A 21,982-nucleotide genomic window follows, 5' to 3' on the forward strand; every position below is an offset into this window, starting at 1 on the left:
TAATCCCTTCCTCTTTTCCACCCAGTCTCCCAAGAACCCACCTCTCTGTCGATCAACAGTCCGTTGTCTGTGTCTATGAGTCTGTTTCTAATAAAAAAAATTTTTTTTTAAAAGAATCAATCAGTCAACAATTTCCCTAAACTTTAGGATTAATTCTCCATTAGATCCCTTTGGTATGAAGGCTGATATACCAAAACATAAAACAGCATTTGAGCATTTGCCTGGGCATTAGTGATGCCATCTGACTGGCACTGTGACTGGACCTACATCTTTGGAATATAAAGAGGGATTGCATGAATCACTTCACTTTCAGAAATAAAATCAGAGGACTTATGCAATACCTTAAACATTTAAGAATTTAAATAATAAAAAAAGACCTATGGTTTAGCCATGTTTTGCCCAAGAATGCTCTTCCCCCAGATCATCCTATGGCTGGCTCCTGTCTTTCATTCATATCTCAATCCCCAAAGTTGCCTTTTCAGTAAGCCTTCCCTGACATTCCCTCTTCAGTACTCCACCCCTTAAAACAACTACCTATGACCTTAAGCTATTATTTCACGTAGGCACTTATCACTAAATGAAACTGTTTTGTTTACTAATTTATTGTTCATCTCCTTATCAGGAATGTAAGACTTCTAACTTGAAGTAAGGTTCTTATCCATCTTGTTCACGGATGCTCCCTGACATCCTATGAGAGACAGTGTCTGGCCAAAAGAGGGACTCAATACAGAACTTTAAATACCCGAAATATGTAAATTTTGAAGGTCACCTCCTTGTGTCCCTATTTTATATTGGGGGTTGCAGATTCAAGCACCACAGGGCTCAGATGGGCACTAAAGGCGGAGGGACTGAGAGAGAAACTAGAGATCACTTGACTGATCTAAAGGAGGCAGCTGCTCTTCAGCTTGAACTGTTGTTACTGGGCTGCAGTGCAGATCTAGTGTGGTCAGAACTTCCCATGGTTATTGGGATGCCAAACGGATGGGATGACATCATTTTTTTAGTCTTTCCATTTTAATTGTTAGCAACCAATATGAAAAAAAAATAGTATGTAAATCACCAGTTTGCAAGCTCTGCTCATACAGATAAGATAATTCAGAAATTAGTTAAGAGGCAAGTTTAGTTTTGAGGAAAGATACTGGGAAGACTGTACCCTACTGCATTGTTTGTAATGGTGAAAAATGGGAAACAACCTAAATATTGATCACTGTGGAAATTCGCAAATAATTTGTGGCAAACTTATTTAATTGAATACTATATAGTTAAAAAATTGAAGCCTAGCCATATGTATCAACATGGATAGACCGCCAAGACACAGAACTGGGTGAAAAGGTTAAGTTTTAGATCAATGTACAAAATATAACAGCATTCCTATAAAACTTCAAGAGCCCCAAGTCATCCTCACTACTGTTCATAAATACACAGTAACAGCGGAAGTATACAAAACCTAGATTAGCAAGATGCATATCAAATTTCAGATCGTGGTTGCCTTTCCAAAGGGAAGTAGAGCACCGGGAATCGGTGGCTCCTGCTTTATCGGTAATGTTCCGTTTATTTCATTAAAAAATATAAAGCAACAAAACGGAACACCCATTCATTCTGGAGAGAGGGCACATGAATGTTTACTCTGTTTTTCTTTTTAAAACATTTCAGAATTTGTAAATGCGGATAACTGGGGTCGTCTTTGCTCTGCTTTTCTGGCACTGATATACCCTCCAGATTCGGTTGCCCATTTCCTCACCAGCAAATGGGGAGCAGTGCGTGGTGCTCTCCTGAGTCTCTTCAATCAAACCGCCTATGAATCTAAAACCTCCCACCTCCACGCGGAAAGGCTACGAATGAAGCACGATGCCTCCCTTCATTTAGACCAGTTCCATCCCTCCCAATCCGCAATCCGTTCTCCAGAGGCAGGATGTGCAGTGGAAGAAGTGTCTCGGCGACAGAGACGTGGATTTATCAATCCTTCTGAGTGTTAGATCCCTCTTTTCTGAAGAGAGTCAAGTTTAGAGAAAGCGTCTGTCTAGTGCCTGAACAGAGTCGCTATTAACAGCAATAGAGTCGCATTTAGGTTCTAACGGGGCTCAGCATCACGATTTTTACGCTGCCTTCCAAATTCAAGTTGGTTTACCTGGCCAAATTCAGGCACTGTATCGGAAACAAGCCAGGAACGGTTGCTAGGGCGACACTCTGGCTCCGCCCCGGGCTTACCAAATAGCATGCTGGGAATTGTAGTGCGTAAAAGCGGACACTGGCCGAGGGGGCGGAGCAGCTTCCGGAAAGGGTGCCTCCACCGCCACCCTACCTTTCTCTGCTTTTGGGCCACAAAAACGCCAGTGAACACCCAGCGATGGGTTCTCCTTTCCACGCCCGCAGAAGGCATAGCTGAAGGCAGGCCCAGTGAAGCAATACGATTCCCAAGAACCCACGCGAGACTAGTGCCGCCGGAAGAGGGGAGGCTTCCGGCTGGGGCACGGAGGCTCCACCCCCTGACGTCACTTCCCTAAACAAAGGGAGCTGTGGCGGCGCGGGGTCTGGGATGTGACCCCCGCTGAAGGTGCTGCAGCTGCGGCGGTGGCTTCAGAGGCTTCGGGGTGTTTGCAGGTTGAGGACGAGGACGCGATCCCCTCTTTCCTCAGGTATGAAGTGTAAGCAAAGGCACCCCCGCAATGTCCCCCTTTAGGCCCCTCCCACCACCCACTCTGGCCACCGCTGGATTCCGGGCGGTGAAGGGTGGGCTGATTGGGGAGGCGAATGGGGCGAAATCGGAAGGGACTCCTAGTGGTCCCGCTAGGAGGCTGTGCGTTCCTGATCTCAAACCAGCGTGAGTAGACAACGAGCCGTTTATAAAGGCCTTTTCTAAATGGTCCCTTGCTTCTTGGTATACAAGAAGGATTTCAGTGCTCTTGTGCCAGAGATCTTACCTTCCTTAACGGATACTTTCCGAGCCCCTCAGAACATCTTAGTTTAGACCACTATTGGTCTATTTGCATTGCTTTGATTCCTAAATTTTTCTTCTTTTCCTAGTATCACCAAATGTGTATTAGCATTAAATTCAAAGGCCAATGTGTTTATATGTCAAATCATAATTTTATACAGATCTTGCCACTTTGGAGAACTTATATCCCATTGTCTCTATTCAGTTGTGTGTGTGTGTGTGTGTGTGTGTGTGTATTGATTTCAGAGAGAGGAAGGGAGATGGGGAGAGAGAAACATCAGTGATGAGAGAGAATCACTCACGGGCTGCCTCCTGCGCGCCCCCTACTGGGGATGGAGCCTGCAGAGCCTGCAGCCCGGGTGTGTGCCCTGACTGGAAATGTGAGCTCTGCTCTTGGATCAGTGCTCAACCACTGACCCACACCAGCTGAGCACTATTCAGTTTTTTTGTTTTGTGGTGTGTTTTTTTTTCCATTTCATTTGTGTTGCATGTGAAACAGCTCCAAAATGGCTGTTCCGTTACTAAAAATGCTTCCTTCAAGGGAAAATTGTTAGCCACGATTTGAGGGGATTTTCACTTAGTATCTGGGATTAGAGACGGGCATTGGAGCCTTTCCTTTAAAACCTCCCCTTTGGAGGTGTCATAGTTCCAGATATGATTGTCTAGAGCCAGCCTGAGCCAACTGAGCTCAGTGGTTTAAATTCCAGTGCTAGGCGCACCAATTTCAGACGGTGGCAAAACATCTGTTTTTGTTATAATGCTGAATTAATTATTTAAGAGTGACATCAGTGGACCTTTAATCTTTCTGAACAGTCATAGCATGATTAAATCCAATTCAACATACAAAAAAGGCCTAATGCTCCTAAGGCACTTTAGGATCTGGTGAGGTAAATAACTATATAAATTTCTCATGACACATGAAGCAATATCATTGAGAATAATTTAATATTATGCATAAATACAAAGGAAATGTAGGGGATATTTTTCGATGGATGACTTAGGAAAATAAAGCTGGTTACTATATAAAGTAAGGGGAAAATATTGAATAAACACAAGACCTTACGTTTATACTCTATGGAAGGGCCAGCTGTAACTTCATAGTGTAACCTTTTTGATATTAGCAAAACTAAACATATATAGTAAAGTTCCATGTTTCTGTGGAAATAGGTAGAGAAAGTATATTAAAAGTAGTTACGGAATAAGTTTAATTGTACATAACTTCACTTGATCAAGGAACTAGAATCAATATTATCCCTAGGCAGACACTGAGTTTTTGATTGGTAAATTCAGATACCCCTGTCAAGTACACATCTGTTCAAATCTAGTTGGTTCTTCTAAGAATATATATATTTTTATTGATTTCAGAGAGGAAGGGAGAGGGAGAGAGAGATAGAAACATCAATGATGAGAGAGAAGCATTGATTGGCTGTCTCCTGCTCTCCCTCTACTGGGGATTGAGCCCGAAACCTGGGCATATGCCCTTGATAAGAATTGACCCTTTAGTCTGCAGGCTGATGCTCTATCCCCTGAGCAAAACCAGCTAGGGCTAAGAATATATTTTTGAAGGGACACCTAAAGGCCACTTGAAGCTTGAGTCAGGCTGGGAATATCAAGTGGCTGTTTTATTTTTTTTATGTATTGTTCCCCTTCAATAATGTAGGTTTTTGGAGGGCAGGGACTTTGCCTTGTTCACTGCCATCTCCTCAGTGCGCAGAATAGTGCTAGGAAACTGGAAGAGAATTAATATTTATGGGATGAGTGAATAAAGAAAGTGGTGAAATTTTTTTTTGTCACTTTGGCTTAGGGCTTCTGTGTAAAAATATGGTAGATTAAATTTAAGGCACCCTGTTCTAACTTTCTTTAACAATCTCTGAATTTCTTGATCGTCTTTAGTCTATGAAGTGGGTACCGAACCTTTTTCATTTTGGCATATTACAGCATACATGTGTAATTTTGCCCTATTTCCTTAGGTCATAAGAAGCTGGCCTTGGTGTAATAAGGAACTTACAACAATGGAGGAGCGGAAAGTGAAGAGGAGAAGTCCTAAGTCTTTTAGTGCCCACTCTACTCAGGTTGTTAATGCCAAAAAAAATGCCATTCCAGTTAGTAAAAGCACAGGGTTTTCAAATCCTGCATCACAGTCAACTTCACAGCGACCAAAGTTAAAAAGGTGAATATTTTTTCTGTCATATTATCACAGCAAAATGCTATTGAAGTAAATACTAAATCCTATAATTCTTATAATATTTTTTCTCTTGACTTTTAAAACAGTTGAAGCACATATTATATGTGTTTTAGAAAAAAATTATGAAGTTTAAAGTGCATGTATAGAGATTAGAAAGTGCAAAATGAATGATGGGTTTGAAGGTCCTTACTTTGTCTCAGGTTAAAATAAACAGAGCAAGAAAACTTGTAGAAAAAACTTGATGAGCTAGCCAGAAATGAAATTAAAGGACACATGGGATTCTTTGTTTGTTCATTTTTTTTTTTTTAACTAAGATGAGTGTTTGTGCTTTGGTAGTTTTTATGTTTTAAAAAGTGTGGTTTCATTGTTTTTGTAGAAATGATTTGTATGGATTGTAAAAATTCAAACACAGGAAGAATTCAAAGCAGAAACTTAAAGCACTAAAATTTCATCACCTAGAAGTAATCATTACTATTTGGTGATCATCATTTGTCTTCAGGTGCCAAAGGAAACAGGAATGGTGTTTAAATGTGTTACCTATTACTGTTGTATATGTGTGAATATTTTGTAGTATTAAAGAGGGGGGGTAATGGGGGAATAAGGACATATATATAACACCTTAATCAATAAAGAAATTAAAAAAAAATAAAGAAACTTACTTCCAATTGCAAGCATCTGGTGGAGAGTCGGTTAAGGCAGTAATGTGTGTAGTACTCTGTAGCCATTGGGTTTCCACTAAAGAAAAGATTCTTGCCTTGATGATGGTCTCTCACTCTGAGGAAACAAAAGGAACATTCCAATAGAAGTTAAATGATAAACAACAAGAGTTATGAGGGTTTAATAAATTATATTGGAAAGGGGTTTTCCTTCTGGAGTAGTTTAACTTAGAGTCAAGTTTTGAATATGGTTATGGTTGGAAAAAGAAAGCTAAGAGATTTTAAAGGCAATCACTCCTTTTCCTAAATTCTTACAGCAGTTTATATATGTCTCATTGTCATTTTCTACCTTGTACTTTTATTTCTCTACCTTCCTCTGGAATGTAGACTTCCTGAAGACGGGGGCTATCTTGATAATCCTTATGTGTCAGACAGTACTTACAATATGGCTTTGCACCTAGTATAATTTCAACGAGTGCTTTTTTATTATTGAATTATTTTAATATAAAATGAGACAGTGTAACAGATCAAAAACACTGAAGTGAAAATAAACAAAGCTACTGAAGGGTTTGAATTAAATAAATTTATATGATCTGATTTTACCTTTTTAAAAATAAATTTCCAATGTGAAAGAAAAGATAAGCATTTGACATACTAAAACCTTATAGTCAAAAGTAGTTTATCTCAGATTTTTAAAAAAATATATTTTTATTGAATTTAGAGAGGAAGGGAGAGGGAGAGAAACATCAATGATGAGAGAGAATCATTGATTGGCTGCCTCCTGCACGATCCCCACTGGGGATTGAGCCCGCAACCCAGGCATGCGCCCCTAATTGGAATCGAACCCGGGACCCTTCAGTCTGCAGTCCGGCGCTCCATCCACTGAGCCAAACCAGCTAAGGCTATCTCAGATTTTAGTGTGAAAATGGATCTCTTGGAAATCTTTTTAAAATGCAGATTCCAAATCAGTTAGTCTGGGGTAGGGCCCCAGATAAGCATTTCTAATAAGCTCCCAGGTGAAGTTGATGCCATGGGTCTTAGCACTTTGAGTAGCAAGGTCCTAAATAATGGATTAAACCTAGTATGTATATAAGACACAGATCTTGCTTTGTGAAGAGCTGTTACTAACCTACTGTCTGCAGCTTATTTGTTCTAAGTTGATTTCTTGTAAAGAGTATTAGTTTCTTTCTTGCTACCCCCTCTGCCACACCCACCATCTTCATCTTATCCTTATTGTGGTGAGTACAGTTGTGGAAAAGATGTCTTCATGCAACATTACAAAGAAATTAATTGAGTACTGAATATGTGTGTGTGTCAGGATTATAGTATGTATTGGGCTTCACAGATAACATACAACCCCGTCTTCCTTTTTTGCCTGGTGAACTCCTACTTATTCTTTATGGCTTCACTCACATGTCACCTTTAGAATGCTCTAGACATTCTGAATCTAGAATTGTCCCTTGGTTGAGTGTCCCTTGGTTGAGTGAACTGCTGTCCCTTGGTTGAGTGAACTGCTCTGTCTCTGTTCCCGTATCACGGGGTGTATAGCACCATTACTCAAGTGTTGGAGAGCCTGGTATATGTAGATACAAGTAGTAAGAACTAACCTAATCTAGGAGTTCTAAAAAGGCCTTCCTGAGGAAGTCGCATTTGAACTGAGATAAAGATGGGAGTGAGGAGAGAATGCTGTTGCAGACAGAGGGTTAGCATGTAGTTGGGTAAGAGAATAGAATTATAGGAAGCCAACGAGATTCAGAATGTCTAGAGCATACATAGACAGGAGAGGATAGGGTTTCCTAAGGATATCGGGCTTTATCCAGCAGGCGGTGCAAAGCTACTGAAGGGGTTGAATTAAGTAAATTTATATGATCTGATTTTACTTTTAGAAAAATTGACTTGGCTGGTCTATGGGGAGACTTCATAAGAGTCTCAGAGACAACACAGAGAGACAGGAAGGAAGACCAGTTGGGGAGTGTTCGAGGGTTCAGTCAAGAGATAGGGTAGTGGCAGTGGAGAGAGAGAGGTAGGAAGATTATAGAGAGATATCTGTGGTTATAATCAATAGGACTTCATGACAGCATGTGGGGGCCTGAGGAAGTTGGAGGAGTCCAGGTTAATAATGGGCTTTTAGCACTCCATATTATGGTGATTTGTAATTTATATGACTTCCTTTCTCCTTAGACTGGGCACTCTTCCGTGTAATGACTGATGCCGCGTGCATCTTTATATATCCAGTATCTGGCATAGTGTCAGCTACGGAGTAGGGACTCCATAACCACTTGTTGAACAACTGATAGTTTAAGAAACAAATAGGGTAAAGTTTAAAAGGGAAAGGTGTATGTTTTACTGAGAAATAAAATATGAAACATGGCCTTGGCTGGTGTGGCTCAGTTGATTGGAGCATCCTGCACACCAAAAAGTTGTGGGTTTGATCCATGGTCGGGGTGTGTAGGGGAGGCAACTGACCTATGTGTCTCTCTCATATTGATGTTTCTGTCTCTCCCTCCCTCTCTAAAAAAAACAAATCTATTAAAAATATATGAAACATAGGATAGTAAAAATACTAATTTTCTTTTCAGTTTTTTGTAGTCCAAAGAATGAGCATATTATATAAATGTATTAACCAAACTTTTTATATACCTTAGTAGTTATGTTTTATACATTTGTTTGAGATTTTTTCACAACTTCTTTTAATTTCTAGCTTGGTTTTATTAATACTGAATTTGATCTGATTTCTTGTTTTTAAGGGAAATTTTAATTCAGAAATTTTGCTTAACCGAGAACCATCTGAAAATAACCATCTCTTTTTAAAGACAGTTTTTATTTGTATCTTATTTGCAGAGTGATGAAAGAAAAGACAAAACCTCAGGGAGGAGAGGGAAAAGGTGCTCAGTCAACCCCGATTCAGCATTCCTTTCTTACTGATGTCTCAGACGTTCAGGAAATGGAGAAGGGGCTTCTCAGCCTTTTGAATGACTTCCACTCTGGGAAACTTCAAGCATTTGGTAAGCAATAGATGTTTGTGTTTACCACTTTTCAACATGCTTACATCCTATTTTCTGTATGTATTTTGTTACTCCTTTTAACGGTGTCATTTTCTTTTGTTTTTTTTTTTAAAAAAAGAGTCCAGAGGCATAAAATGCAGTCATCTTAGATTTCATTTATCAATTAAGCTGTACTACTATGTATACAATTGAAAATATTGCATTGTGTGCTTCATAACGTTCTACATGCTTCATGAATATTTTCATATATTTTTCTTAAAGGAGGAATACCTAATTGGTTGACAAGGGATTTGTGGTTGAAGTATTTATATGACTTAATTTCATCGAGATTATTATAAAATGTTGGATCACTTGGTTCAAATGAGAGTTGTCAAATTGGAGATAATTATACCTGAAGAATAGTTATTTTTGTTTTTTTTAATCTTTCCTATCTGATTTGTTTAGTGCTCATGGTCATTTCTTAGGTCATCATTGTTTTTCCAGTCAGAAATTTGACTTACTGTATCCAGAAAATATTCAATCATTAACAGAGCAATTTACAAAAGAAAATGATAATCAATTTCTTTTGCAGCACCTAGAGTTTAAGAGTATTTCCTCTATCTTAATCTTTATTAATGTTTTGGAATGTTCCCCCAGGAAATGAATGTTCCATTGAACAGATGGAACATGTTCGGGGAATGCAGGAGAAATTAGCTCGCTTGAATTTGGAGCTGTATGGGGAGTTAGAGGAACTTCCTGAGGATAAGAGGAAGACAGCTAGTGACTCTAATCTGGATAGGCTTCTTTCTGATGTGAGTATAGTTCTTTCTCTTTATTCTTTTTTTTTTTTTTTTTTAAAGATTTTTATTGATTTCAGAGAGGAAGGGAGAGGGAAAGAGAGATAGAAACATCAGTGATGAGAGAGAATCATTGATCGGCTGCCTCCTGCACACCCCACACTGGGGATAAAGCCTGCAATCCAGGCATGTGCCCTCACTGGGAAATGAACCGTGACCTCCGGGTTCATAGGTCAACACTTAACCTCTAAGCCACACCTGCTGGGCTCTCTTTATTATTATTTTTATTGAGATAAAATTTACTATTTTAACTATTTTAAAGTATACTGCAGACATCACCACCAATTTCAGAACATCTTCATCACTCCAAAAAGAAACCCTATAACTCTCTGTTCTCCCCTTCCCCACCCCCTAGCAACCATGAATCTACTTTCTGTCCCTATAAATTTGCCTATTCTGGACATCTATCTATAATAATAAAAGCATAATATGCTAATTAGACCGGATGTCCTTCCGGACAAAGCTGGGGCTGCGAGGGAAGCCTGGGTCCTGGGTGCCTGCTGGCAGCCAGAGGGAAGCCCGGGTCCCGGGTGCCTGCCGGTGGCCGGAGGGAAGCCCAGATCCCGGGTGCCAGAGGGAAGCCAGTGCCAGCAGCCAGGGGAAGGAAGGCCTACTCTTGCACGAATTTCATGCATCAGGCCTCTAGTATATATGTAAAAGCCTAAGCAACTGTTATAACCGAATGACCGGAACGACTGGTCGACCAGTCGCTATGATGTGCACTAACCACCAGGGGGCAGACGCACAACGCAGGAGCTGCCCCCTGGTGGTCAGTGCGCTCCCACAGCCAACCTCCCAAGGCCAGTCAACCTGCCCTGGTCCCTCCCCCCACCCCCGCCCCCGGGCCAGCAAACCTCCTGTGGTCCTTTTCCCTGTCCGGCAGGCCCTGGACCAGCAGCTGATAGGCCCCCAGACCCTGGCCAGCAGACAGCAGGCCCCGGCCGGCCTGGCCCCAATTGGGACTGGGCAAGACGGCCCCCATAGGCCCTGATCACCGGCCAGGCCTAGGGACTCCACCGTGCATGATTTCGTGCACCAGGCCTCTAGTTTCATATAAGTGGAATCATGCAACGTGTGGTTTTTTGTTGGGATTCTTTCACTTAGTGTAATGTTTTCAGGTTTCATCCGTACTGTACTTTACTCTTTTTTTAAAGAAACATAACCCAAAGAAATTATGCATATATTCTGAGAATACTGGCTAATCTTCAAGCAAAATATTACCTTCTGTACATATATGATAATATCTTAAGATGTAGAAGGTAATATGTCAAAAAATCCTAACATGATTAATACATATTGCCTTATTTATTCAGGGTAGTTATTTTTAAATACAGAACTATATTTGGTAATTATGGTAATTTAACACATTTCCATGTATACTAGCTTGCTAGAGCTGCCATAACAAAGTACTGGGTGGCCTAAACCACAGGAATATATTTCCTCATAGTTCTGGAGGCTAAGAATTGAAGATAAGGTACTGGCAGGGTGGTTTCTTCTGCGGCCTCTTTCCTTGGCTTGTAGATGGCCATCTTCAAGTTCTCCCTCTGGGCATGGGTACCTGTGTCCAGATTTCCTCCTCTTGTCATATTGGATTAGGGCCCAACCTAATAACCTCATTTTAACTTAATTACCTCTGTGAAGACCCTATCTCCAAATACTGTCACATTCTAAGGTATTTGGGGATAGGACTCAAAAATGAATTTTGGGAGGACGTAAGTCAGCCCCATAACACCACCTGTGATTCTTACACTGAGAAGTGTGAACTAAATTTGCCTCTTTAAATCTTTTTTTGAACAAAAATAGATAAAAATTGAATTCAATGTACTTTAGTTTCAAAATAGTTTCCTAGTCACCAATGACATTTTATTGCTTTTTTCTATCTTTTGAATAGGTAAAAGTGAGGGAAATTATATGCCCATACTTTAAAAATTTCATGCTTATACTTTTTATTTCAAGTCTACTGTTGTTTTTTTTAAAATATATTTTATCGATTTTTTACAGAGAGGAAGGGAGAGGGATAGAGAGTTAGAAACATCGATGAGAGAGAAACATCGATCAGCTGCCTCCTGCACACCCACTACTGGGTATGTGCCCGCAACCAAGGTACATGCCCTTGACCGGAATTGAACCTGGGACCCTTTAGTCCGCAGGCCGATGCTCTACCCACTGAGCCAAACCGGTTAGGGCTCAAGTCTACTGTTTTCAGTGTTGCATCTATTTCCTTTTACAAATATAAGCTTAATTTGTAATACATTTAGGAGAGTGACTGTGGTGTGCTGAAAATAACACCGAATTTGAAACCAGAAAGCCTTTGTTTAGTCCAGGGTCTGCATTTATAACTCTGAGCAATTTAAATTTCTGTAACTCATATTTTTCCCTGTAGGGATGATTAATTCTACCTCATACTGAAAACTGAATGTCATGTGAAATCTTTTTGTAATCCATAAAGGTTTTAAAGATCTTGATTATTAAAATGGCAACTTTTGTCTTTTAAAAACTATTATTAGACTATAATTATGCATGATTTTAAGCATACTTAGGAATCTCCACTTGTATCATCTGATTTAATTCCCTCCACATATTCTTATTTAACAAATGCTAAAGCTACTTTATAATTATTTTGCATAAGTGAAATTCCCAGTCTGGAAATTTTAGTATTTTGCTTTTTCATTTAAAGAAAGCTTACATGAAAAATAATTTATTTAAAAATGTATAGTTATGATATTTATTATGTTTATATTATAAAAATTAAAATATGTGTTTCTTTATGTTACAGTTAGAAGAATTGAATTCTTCCATGTATCCTTTGTCTAATATCAACAGTGAAAAGTCTATAAATTACAATTTCTGGTGAATAATCCCAATCATGAATTAGAAAGATGTGATTTTTAGATCTATTGAACAAAGACACCTACTATTATTTAGTAGGGCCATCTCTCTTCCCCTTTGGTTTCCAAATGGAATTTTCTAGTTGTTTTGTTTGTTTTTGGTTTGTTCTGCTTTACTTTGTTTTGTTTTGTGTTTTTAAAACAAATTTAAAATACTTTTTCATCAAGAGAATCGAGGTTTAGGCTAGTTGTCATATAAATTATTTGAATCTTATATTCTGAGGCTAAATGGTAGTTGGATATCCCAATATACTATGCTTAATTTAATATTATTACATAGAATATTGTAAATGCATAAAATTGAGAATTAGACATTTAAGGGATACTTACATAGTTTGTGAAGTGACATTTTCATAATTAAGTGTACAACGTGTATTATAAGATTTGCTTAAAGGAAAGCACCAAGGTACATGTAAAATATTCAGGTTTTGACATTTTAATTTAGAGCAACTATTTCAGGAACTTAAAAAAATATTTTTTTTACATAGTGATAGGCACAATGTGAGGCACATAAGAACAGTAAGAAATAATTCTACCTACAAAATAATTTCATTTGAGAAGTAAGACATCCCCTTTGAACCAAAAATGAGATATTAGAAAGGATACTGTAGAGTCAAGAGATTTAATTTTTGAAATTTGATTCCACATTTTGGTAATGTAACCTTGGTCAAATTGTTTAACATCTCAGTGTCCTCTGTAATATGTGGTGATTGCTACACATAATAATGTGTATGAAATTTTCCAAACCACATTATATATTTAAAATGTATAAATATACATATTTACATATGTATGTAAATTACTCTTATTACTGTAACATATACTGTTAACTAATTGCTGGATTTTAGTCTTGAGTCAATGATTTTTTTTTAAAGTCTTCAAATTCTAGGTATAGTATAATTACTTCACTACATTTAAAAATTGTCTTATCACTTCTAAGTTTCTTAAAAGCAACATAGGCACTTTCCCTTTAGACATATATATATATATTTTTTAATGCCCCTGTCTCTTAGCTCCGGAATGTAATTTCCAGGAATTTAAAAGAATTACTTATTGTAGAATGAAAATCTTAACTCATGAATTCAGACAAAAACTGCACTTGACAGATGCACAAGATGTTCCAAATACTACTACCAGCTAAAATGAAATGCAGTTGCTTTCTTGTGGTTTGAAGAAAAGCAGCATTCTTTACTTTTCCAGCTGAATCCAGTAGCAGAATAATCTTCCACAATAAGGGATTAAAGTAATTAAAGTGCAACTGTAATGTTTTTCTCATAACTGCTTGTGGTAAATTTGACTTGCTGTAATTCACCATAACTGGAGGCTAGGCCTTGTGGAAGGCTTAGTCAGGAAACGTGATACACAGGTTGTGCTGCTATGCTGATTATTGTTGCCTTCTGGGTTATACTTGAAATGCATCGTGCTAAATGTTGTTGATAGGGCTGAGGGATTACCCCTCCTGAGCTCACCAGACTTACTCCGCTGCTGATCTAAGTTGATGATGCACAGGCTTTTGTGGCAGCCCAGCTTCCGTTTACGTCAGACAATCATACACACACCGGTGTGTTTGCCAATGGCCAGTGGTAACAAAATGTGAAATGAGTATTTGTGAAATTTGCTATTTTTAATAAAGTGATTGTTTTAAATTTGTCTCTGTTGTCTGTTTGGAAGAAACCCGTAGTTTTCAATCTGGGAATATAAGAGTTCAATTCTCAAAAGCAAACTGTTCTCATAAAATTGGAGGTTCTGTAACTTCCTTGCAAATTTTGCACCTTGCGCCCATTTAAATGTGGATGTAATGAAAAGGGCCTGAGCTTTATAGTCAGACCCTGATTTGAATCCCCATTCTGCTCCTTGGCTTTGTGTTCGTGCACATTTACTCAGTTTATCTAAGTTTAATGTTTGTTTTTATCAAGAAAAAGAGGTTAATAACCAACTCCTAGAGGTTGTTATGAGGAAGTAAAAAAGTGTGCACTAAGATGTTGAGCACAGTAGCTGACACCAGTAATGTTCAGCCAACACTGGCCTCGTGACCCTTTTATAAACAATTTGATTGAAATAACCCATATACATATACCATAAAATTGACCATTTTGGGTATATAATTCAGTGGTTTTTAGTACATTCAGAGAGTTGTGCACCCACCACCATAATCTGATTCATCACCCCAAAAAGAAGCTCATTAGCAGTCACTCCCCAGCCTCCAAACCCCCCAGCACTTGGTAACCAGGAATCTACTTTCTGTCTCTGAATTTGCCTGTTCAGGACATCCTCTCCAAATGGAGTCATTTCTCTTAGTATAATGTTTTTAGAGTTCATTCATGTTGTAGCATGTGTCAGTACCTCATCTCCTTTCACAGCCAAATCATATTCCATAATTCATATATAGCACATTTTGTTTATCGATTCATATAGCTCAGTTGCCTTCACCGTAGACAAGAGACCTCCATGATTCTGCCTCCTTATTTTCAGACCTCAGAAACAAGCACCTAATTGGGGGTGGGAAGAATGGGAACCCATTAAATGACCATTTTTATAAGTGATGGTTTTAGTAATTCTGGGGATTCTGAGTTGAAAGAATTTTGACCAACTTATCTAATCAGTCTTTTGAATATCCCTTTTAAAATTGAAATCACTAGAACATCAACTACAACCCGGGAAATGTTTCTGTTGGGTTGAGAGAATAGGGATTCGAGGGGCGGGGGGGGGGGGGGGGGGTAGGGGACTAGCACTCTAGGGTCTGACAGAATAAAAGGAAACTGGCATGAGACGTGTTTTTCTTGGATGGGTGCTGAGACAGGAGAGCTGAAGCTGTTTCCTGTGGATTAGTGACAGCAGCAGATTGGCCTTGTTTACCATTTGTTTTCGCCAAGGGACCCCATGTGGGTCCCGGGTAACAAAATTTCAGCTTACCCAATAATTTGTATCTGTTTACACAACTTAAACATGTTAAAGGCAACCGGGAAAATAATGAGGTGCCTGGCTTAGAATAAAATGTGTAGATGTTGCATATTCCTTATAGATAAATTTTAATTACAAGTGACTTTTAAAAAAATACTACCAGAGCACACCAACGTCCAGACATCTTAAACTTGTTTATTTACAAAAATTAGGTCATACTATTTATTTGGTTTTCTAACCTTCTTCTCATATTATGGATCTCTTTCCATGGTGATAACTATTCATCTCCATAGAAAAGAAAAAAATAACTTGCAAGCTTCACAATAACTGTTTAAAGACATTTTGACCAGAATCATTAGAAACCAATTAGGAAGGGTGCTTTTTGGTTTTGGTTTCGGCACCTTCTGTATCATGCTAAAATTGACAATAATTAAGTATTAGAATACTCTGGGGATTGACTGAAGATAAGAAACCCCGCCTTCCCCACAAGTGGCCTTCAAACTGCTCGCTTTCTTTCGGACCAAGCAAACGTTGGCTTGGGCATCCAGGTGTCCTCCTGGAGCCCCGCACCCCGGCGGCTTACCCCTGCTTCGGGGCACCCAGGCCAGGCGAGCCCAGTGGTTAGCGGGTCTGGCTGCAGCCCTGGCGCTGGCGCTGGGGGACGGCGACCTCCGGGTGGGAAGGGGGCGGAGCAGGTCGCTCCCCTGTTGTCAGGTCTCTATGGAGACCGCGTGGGGCCATCTTTTCCACCCTCCACCCCAGGCTGCAGCGGAGGTCTTGCTCCGGATTTTCCCTACAGGATCCAAAAGGAGGCAGCCGCTGGGTGCCGTCCCTCGGCCACCTTCCGGAGGTAAAGCCCGTGGCTGTGGCCGCGTTTTTGCGTGGGGACATCACAGGCACAGGCCCGGGCCGGGTTCGTTCCCCCTGCAGCCTCAGGACCATCCCACGCAGCGCGGAGATGACCTTGGGGAACCTGAGCAACTGCAGAATTATCCAGGTGGACGTGGCGCCGGGGAGAAGCTAAGCAGCAGTCTCGGAGGAGGGGCAGGTTTGAGTTGGGCTGTGGCACGTAAGCGCTAACCTCCCGCGCAGCACTCATTGGGGATGGAAATAAAGTCAAGTTATGGGGCCCTCTGGAAAACACTGGTTTCCTTAGGGCTCCCAAAGGGGTTACACCATCAAACGCCCTCCCTCTGCCAGTGCTCACCCTCTCTCCTACCATGGAGTCCAAATTGTGGGGGCTGGGGAGGTGGGGAGGGGATCCCCCCATCCCTATCCCAAAGGAGTCCCCTGGGGGAGATGAGAGTTTACTTGTCACAGCCCAACCCTAACCTGGCCCAACGCAGACACTGTTTCGTTACTCTCCCCCGGCGCCACTTCAGCCTTTTGGAAAATTATGAAGCTGCTCAGGTTCTCCAAGGTCATGGGTGGGGAGCCCAGTGCCCTGCCTGGGAGGGAAGTGAAGGAGAAATGGAATCTATAGCGAATCCAGTTCGTGGTTATAATTGTATAGCTCTGAGTTAATATGCGAAGATTTGAAGAATAGGACACATTCATTAAACCGTGGTAGGAATATTTATCTTTTTGAAGTGCTTACCCTGTGCTTATTAACAAATCTTGCCGTAAGTATCAGAACAGAATATGCAGACCTCATCTGTATTAGAGTTTGCACAACCCGTCTTGTTTGCGGGCCCATCTCGACATTGGTGCACCTCAGGAACCTCAAACATCATGCTCTAAAAACTACTTCAGTGAGGAAAGTAGGGTTAGAGATGTGAAAGTTTTAGAGCAACGTAACTGCTTACTCTTCCCGGATGAATTTAGATAGGACAGTCGCTTCTTGTTATAGCTTTAATTTTACAGCTTTAAATCGACAAATCCAGTTTGGGCTCACAGGCGTGGCATTTCCTCTCTCCTCCTGTGCTACCCACGAACACAAATTTCCTCAAAACGTGCTATTGCTTTCGTTACATGTGTGTGTTTAATAAAAATGATATACTGGCCAAAACCGGTTTGGCTCAGTGGATAGAGCGTCGGCCTGCGGACTGAAAGGTCCCGGGTTCGATTCCGGTCAAGGGCATGTACCTTGGTTGCAGGCACATCTGTGCAGGAGGCAGCTGATCGATGTTTCTCTCACATCGATGTTTCTGACTCTCTATCTCTCTCCCTTCCTCTCTGTAAAAAATCAATAAAATATTTTAAAAAATGATATACTGGTTAGGCTCAAAATAAGCCATGCCCTGAGTAGGACATTTTATTTAACTGGAATAGTCTTTAATTTCTGTTTTTCACTAATCACATGCACTTTTCTACTACTCTGGTTATTTTTTTTGCCCCCTGCGATCTTTAGAACCAGATTACTTCTTGGGAAGCATATTTAAGGGATTAATTTTTTTTCTCCACTCCTACTAGTTTATTTCTTCTTCATGCTTCAGGAGGAAGACTTGCTAATAGATTGTTCCCCCAATGCATAGAATCTAAAAGTTTCTTAAGGAAGAAATGCCAGGTACATATTTCTAAAGGTATTAGAAGATATTGACAACTACCATATAGTAAGCATAATTCAGTCAGTGTTCTTGCCCCAGAGTGAATTCACATCTCAAGTAAGTACCCTCAAATACTTCCCTGTCTTCCAATTCACTAATGTCATAAAATAATAATCTGTCAGACCTACCTAATACTTCAATTCTAACCTCATTTTACCAAATAACTCATTTAACATAATGATGGAAATTTTACTAATAAGAAGATCACATAAGTTGATAAATTGCCACCGTGGTGACACAGTTGTCAAATCCTAAAAATCAGTGAAGGGATTTTTCTTAGCTAGTAACTTGCTTTTCAGCCCTGGAATTTGAAAAATTGATAAAATGTGAATAATTATTCAATTACTCATCAGATACTCATGAAATGCCTATTCATGGGCAGGCGCTATGTGGGAGGCAGCTTCTGAAATGACTCCCAGTGGCCCTACCTAGTTTGGCTCAGTGGTTAGAGCGTTGGCCTGTGGAATGAAGGGTCCTGGGTTCAATTCCAGTCAAAGGCACATGCCCGGGTTGCAGGCTCCAGCCTCAGTATGGGGCATGCAGAAGGCAGCCAATTGATGATTCTCTCTCATCATTGATGTTTCTAACTACCCCTCTCCCTTTCTCTCTAAAATCAGTAAAAACATTAATCCTATATAATAAAAGGCTAATATGCAAATTGACCAAACGGTGGAACCACCAGTGGCTATGACGTGTACTGACCACCAGGGGGAAGACGCTCAATGCAGGAGCTGCCCCCTGGTGGTCAGTGCGCTCCCACAAGGGGAGCACCGCTCAGCCAGAAGCCCTGAGCCAGGCTCACGGCTGGTGAGCACAGCGGCCATGGCGGGAGCCTCTTCCGCCTCTGCAACAGCGCTAAGGATGTCTGACTGCGGTGGGGAGCGGGACTAAGGCATCATTTGGACATCCCCCGAGGGCACGAATTTCGTGCACCGGGCCTCTAGTATAAAATAAAATAAAATTACTCCCAATGATCCCAACTTCCTGGTGTCCATGCCCTTGTGAGTCCTTCCCCTCAAGTATGGGCTGGACTTGCTTCTAATGCAGGAGAGCCAACGCTTTCGGTAAAGGGCCAGGTAGTACATATTTTTGGCTTTGTGGGCCATATGGTCTCTCCTCCAATCATTCAGCGATGCTGTTGTAGTTATATTAGCTATGTTCCAATAAAACTTCATTTTTAAAAAAATGAGTGGCAGGCAATTATGGCCTGCTGACCACATTTGCTGATCTCTGTTCTGACTAATCAAAAGTGATGTCCATCACTTCTGAGACGATGCTGCACAAAGACTCTGGCTTCCATCTTGCCTACCCTCTCTTGCTCTTTCACTTGCTCAGTTGGCCAGATACCATTTGTGAGCTAACTTATGGAGAAGCCTCCATGGGAGGGGAGCCTCCAGCCAACAGCCAGCAAGGAACTGAGGCCCTGGTTCCAAAAACCACTTTCATGGGCCTGGAAGTAGATCATTCTCCATCTGGCTTTGGGATGACTTCAGCCCCAGCTGCCACGTGGAGCATGAGAGACCCTGAGCCAGGGGATCCAGTTAAGCCATGCCTGACTCCTGACAAAACTGAGATTATAGTGTTTGTTATCTGAAGACACTAAGTATTGGGGCTATTTGTTACACAGCATTAGATTTGTTACACACAAGATAACCAATACCATTTCCTCCACTTGAAAATATTAAAGTTTCTAAAACATCCTACAAAATGAGACATGTTTAATTTTGTTCAATAAAGTCTTTCCCAAGCATATTGAACTATGGATCCTGTTTTTCCTGGGAAACACCTACTAACATCTTATGGAAATACTATTTGGAGAAATATAAAATGCTTGAATATGAAAAGAAATCATTCCATTTAAAGAAGTAGTGACTGTCAGCATTCCATTTCTTCCTGGGTTGAGAGTTAGCAAAGTTGATATCTTAGAGAATAAAGATAATCCTGTGGAAATTTATCTCTCTGTCCATATCTACATTAAATATATCCTCTCTAATAAAATGGTAATATGCAAATTAACCATCACTCCACTACATAAGCCACGCCCACCAGCCAAGCCATGCCCACCAGCCAATCAGGGCGAGTATGCAAATTAACCCCAATCCAAGATGACTACAGCCACAGAGAGAAAGGTTTCCCAGGTAACAGAGGAAGCCAAGCTTTCCATAGCCGTTGCAGGCCTAAGCCTCCACTCAAGCTACAAAGTTTCAATTATAGAAGGTAAACAAATTCAAACAAATGGCGGCAGAATGGAGCTTGAGAGAGCAGGCCAGGGTTGCCGGCGGCAACAGGGGAAGCAAAGCTTTCCGCACACCCTGGCTGGGCTCACCCGCTTAAGGCTACAAAGTTTCAATTGTAGAAGGTGAATTAACTGCCACAGAAATGGCTGCCGGAGCCCCAGAAATGGCTGCCGCCCCAGGCTACAAAGTTTCAATTGTAGAAGGAAAATAAATTCCAGATACCAGGGCCTCCCCTTGGGTTGCCAGGAGGCGTGGCCGGCCTGCAAACCACCACAGGCCCCTCGCTCAGTCCGCCCCACGCCCCAAGAGAACCCCCACCCTTATCTGTGACACCCTTCAGGGCAAACCAGCTGGCCCCCACCCGTGCACCAGGCCTCTATCCTATTTAATAAAAGAGTAATATACAGATTGATCATCACTGCAACACACAATATAGCTGCCCCCATGTGGTCAAAGATCCTGCCCCCATATGGACACAAGATGGCCACCACAAGATGGCCAGCAGGAGAGGGCAGTTGGGAGGCACCTGGCCTGCAAGGGAGGGCAGTTGTGAGGGACCAGGCCTGCAAGGGAGGGCAGTTGAGAGGGACCAGGTTCGCAAGGGAGGGCAGTTGGAGGTGATCAACCCTGCAGGAGAGGGCAGTTAGGGGTGACCAGGCTGGCAGAGGAGGGAAGTTGGGGGCAAACAGGCTGGCAGCAGAGTGGTTAGGGGGTGATCAGGCTGGCAGGCAGAAGCGGTTAGGGGCAATCAGGAAGGCAGGCAGTCAAGCAGTTGGGAGCCAGCAGTCCTGGATTGTGAGAGGGATGTCCGACTGCCTGTTTAGGCCCGATCCCGGTGGGATCGGGCCTAAACGGGCAGTCGGACATCCCTCCAGGAGTCCCAGATTGGAGAGGGTACAGGCTGGGCTGAGGGACAACCCCCCGCCGTGCATGAATTTCGTGCACCGGGCTTCTAGTATATATATATGGTGTAGTGTATACCAGCAATGTTTGGCTCAGTAAGCCATTAACATGAGGATAATAACTCTGAGAACTTGCTAAATAAAAATCTCTTGTTTTGGCTCTTGGAGGGATTTCACATAACAACAGCTGGGCATCTTATGAAGCTAAGGATTTGTTTTGATTTAATGTTAATTCAGAAGTAGGTATTCCCACATTGCCATGAGGTTTTCCTCTGAACCACACATTATTACACGATAGTTCACCAAAACACGTCACTGCCTTGATTTACACATGAGGAAACTGAGGCTCAGAGACTAAATTACTTGTAAAGCTTCAATTGGGGGTGAGGGGAGTCAGAGCAGGGATCCAAATTTGGTGCTGTCATACTGCTCTTATAATATTTCTGAAATTGTTCCTAATATGGTATATGCATTTCCAATATGTTCATCTTCAAAATGTGCTTCTATCTTATTGAAATGTAGTAAGAGTAGAGGCACTGCAAATGTTTGTCTTTTTCTTGAAATCTTCTGGTTCTCCATAAAGTTTTCTCAGCTACTCCAGGCCCCATTGTTCTCTCCTTCTTGGAATTTATAGCAACAGATGGTTGCTTAGAAACAGAGACATTTCTGATGCTTGAATCCCAGCTAGAGTTTCACTGACAAGTGGTCAGTGGATTTGTGTTTTAATGTCTCCAATAACGGACATAACCTCCTGAGACAGCTAAAACTGCTGAAGTGGTTGTTTTCCCACTTGGATTGATTCAAAATCTGTTTCTCTGACATCATCCATTGTTTCTAATTTTGTCTTCTGGGGATTTACAAACCATATGTAATTGACATTATATATATATA

The 21,982-nt window shown here is 41.1% G+C and overlaps 1 protein-coding gene and 1 long non-coding RNA gene across 2 annotated transcripts in view; one reads left to right on the forward strand and one right to left on the reverse strand.

Annotated features, from left to right (window-relative positions):
- The first annotated feature begins 2,501 nt into the window (after nucleotides 1-2,501).
- Nucleotides 2,502-14,145, forward strand: CCDC28A (coiled-coil domain containing 28A). Its single transcript, XM_079781116.1, has 6 exons — nucleotides 2,502-2,636; nucleotides 4,906-5,105; nucleotides 8,618-8,781; nucleotides 9,418-9,572; nucleotides 12,394-12,416; nucleotides 13,592-14,145. The coding sequence occupies exons 2-6, from the start codon at nucleotides 4,948-4,950 to the stop codon at nucleotides 13,644-13,646; spliced, it is 555 nt and encodes a 184-aa protein (XP_079637242.1). The 5' UTR covers nucleotides 2,502-2,636; nucleotides 4,906-4,947; the 3' UTR covers nucleotides 13,647-14,145.
- LOC307105355 overlaps nucleotides 5,780-21,982 on the reverse strand; it is a 46,970-nt gene continuing 30,767 nt past the window's right edge. The window contains exon 3 of the long non-coding RNA XR_013814016.1: nucleotides 5,780-5,894. This is a non-coding gene — a long non-coding RNA (uncharacterized lncRNA). The remainder of the gene's footprint in view (nucleotides 5,895-21,982) is intronic.

Source organism: Cnephaeus nilssonii (assembly GCF_951640355.1).
Source record: "Cnephaeus nilssonii genome assembly, chromosome: 9".
NCBI lineage: Eukaryota > Metazoa > Chordata > Mammalia > Chiroptera > Vespertilionidae > Cnephaeus > Cnephaeus nilssonii.

What these genes read in the sequence shown, in the direction of transcription:
- CCDC28A (XM_079781116.1), top strand. Translation starts at nt 4,948, where the DNA reads ATGGAGGAGCGGAAAGTGAAGAGGAGAAGTCCTAAGTCTTTTAGTGCC. An exon ending in TGGGAAACTTCAAGCATTTG is followed by an intron (nt 8,782 to 9,417) that starts GTAAGCAATAGA and finishes ATGTTCCCCCAG; the next exon opens with GAAATGAATGTTCCATTGAA. An exon ending in GAAGAATTGAATTCTTCCAT is followed by an intron (nt 12,417 to 13,591) that starts GTATCCTTTGTC and finishes TCATGAATTCAG; the next exon opens with ACAAAAACTGCACTTGACAG.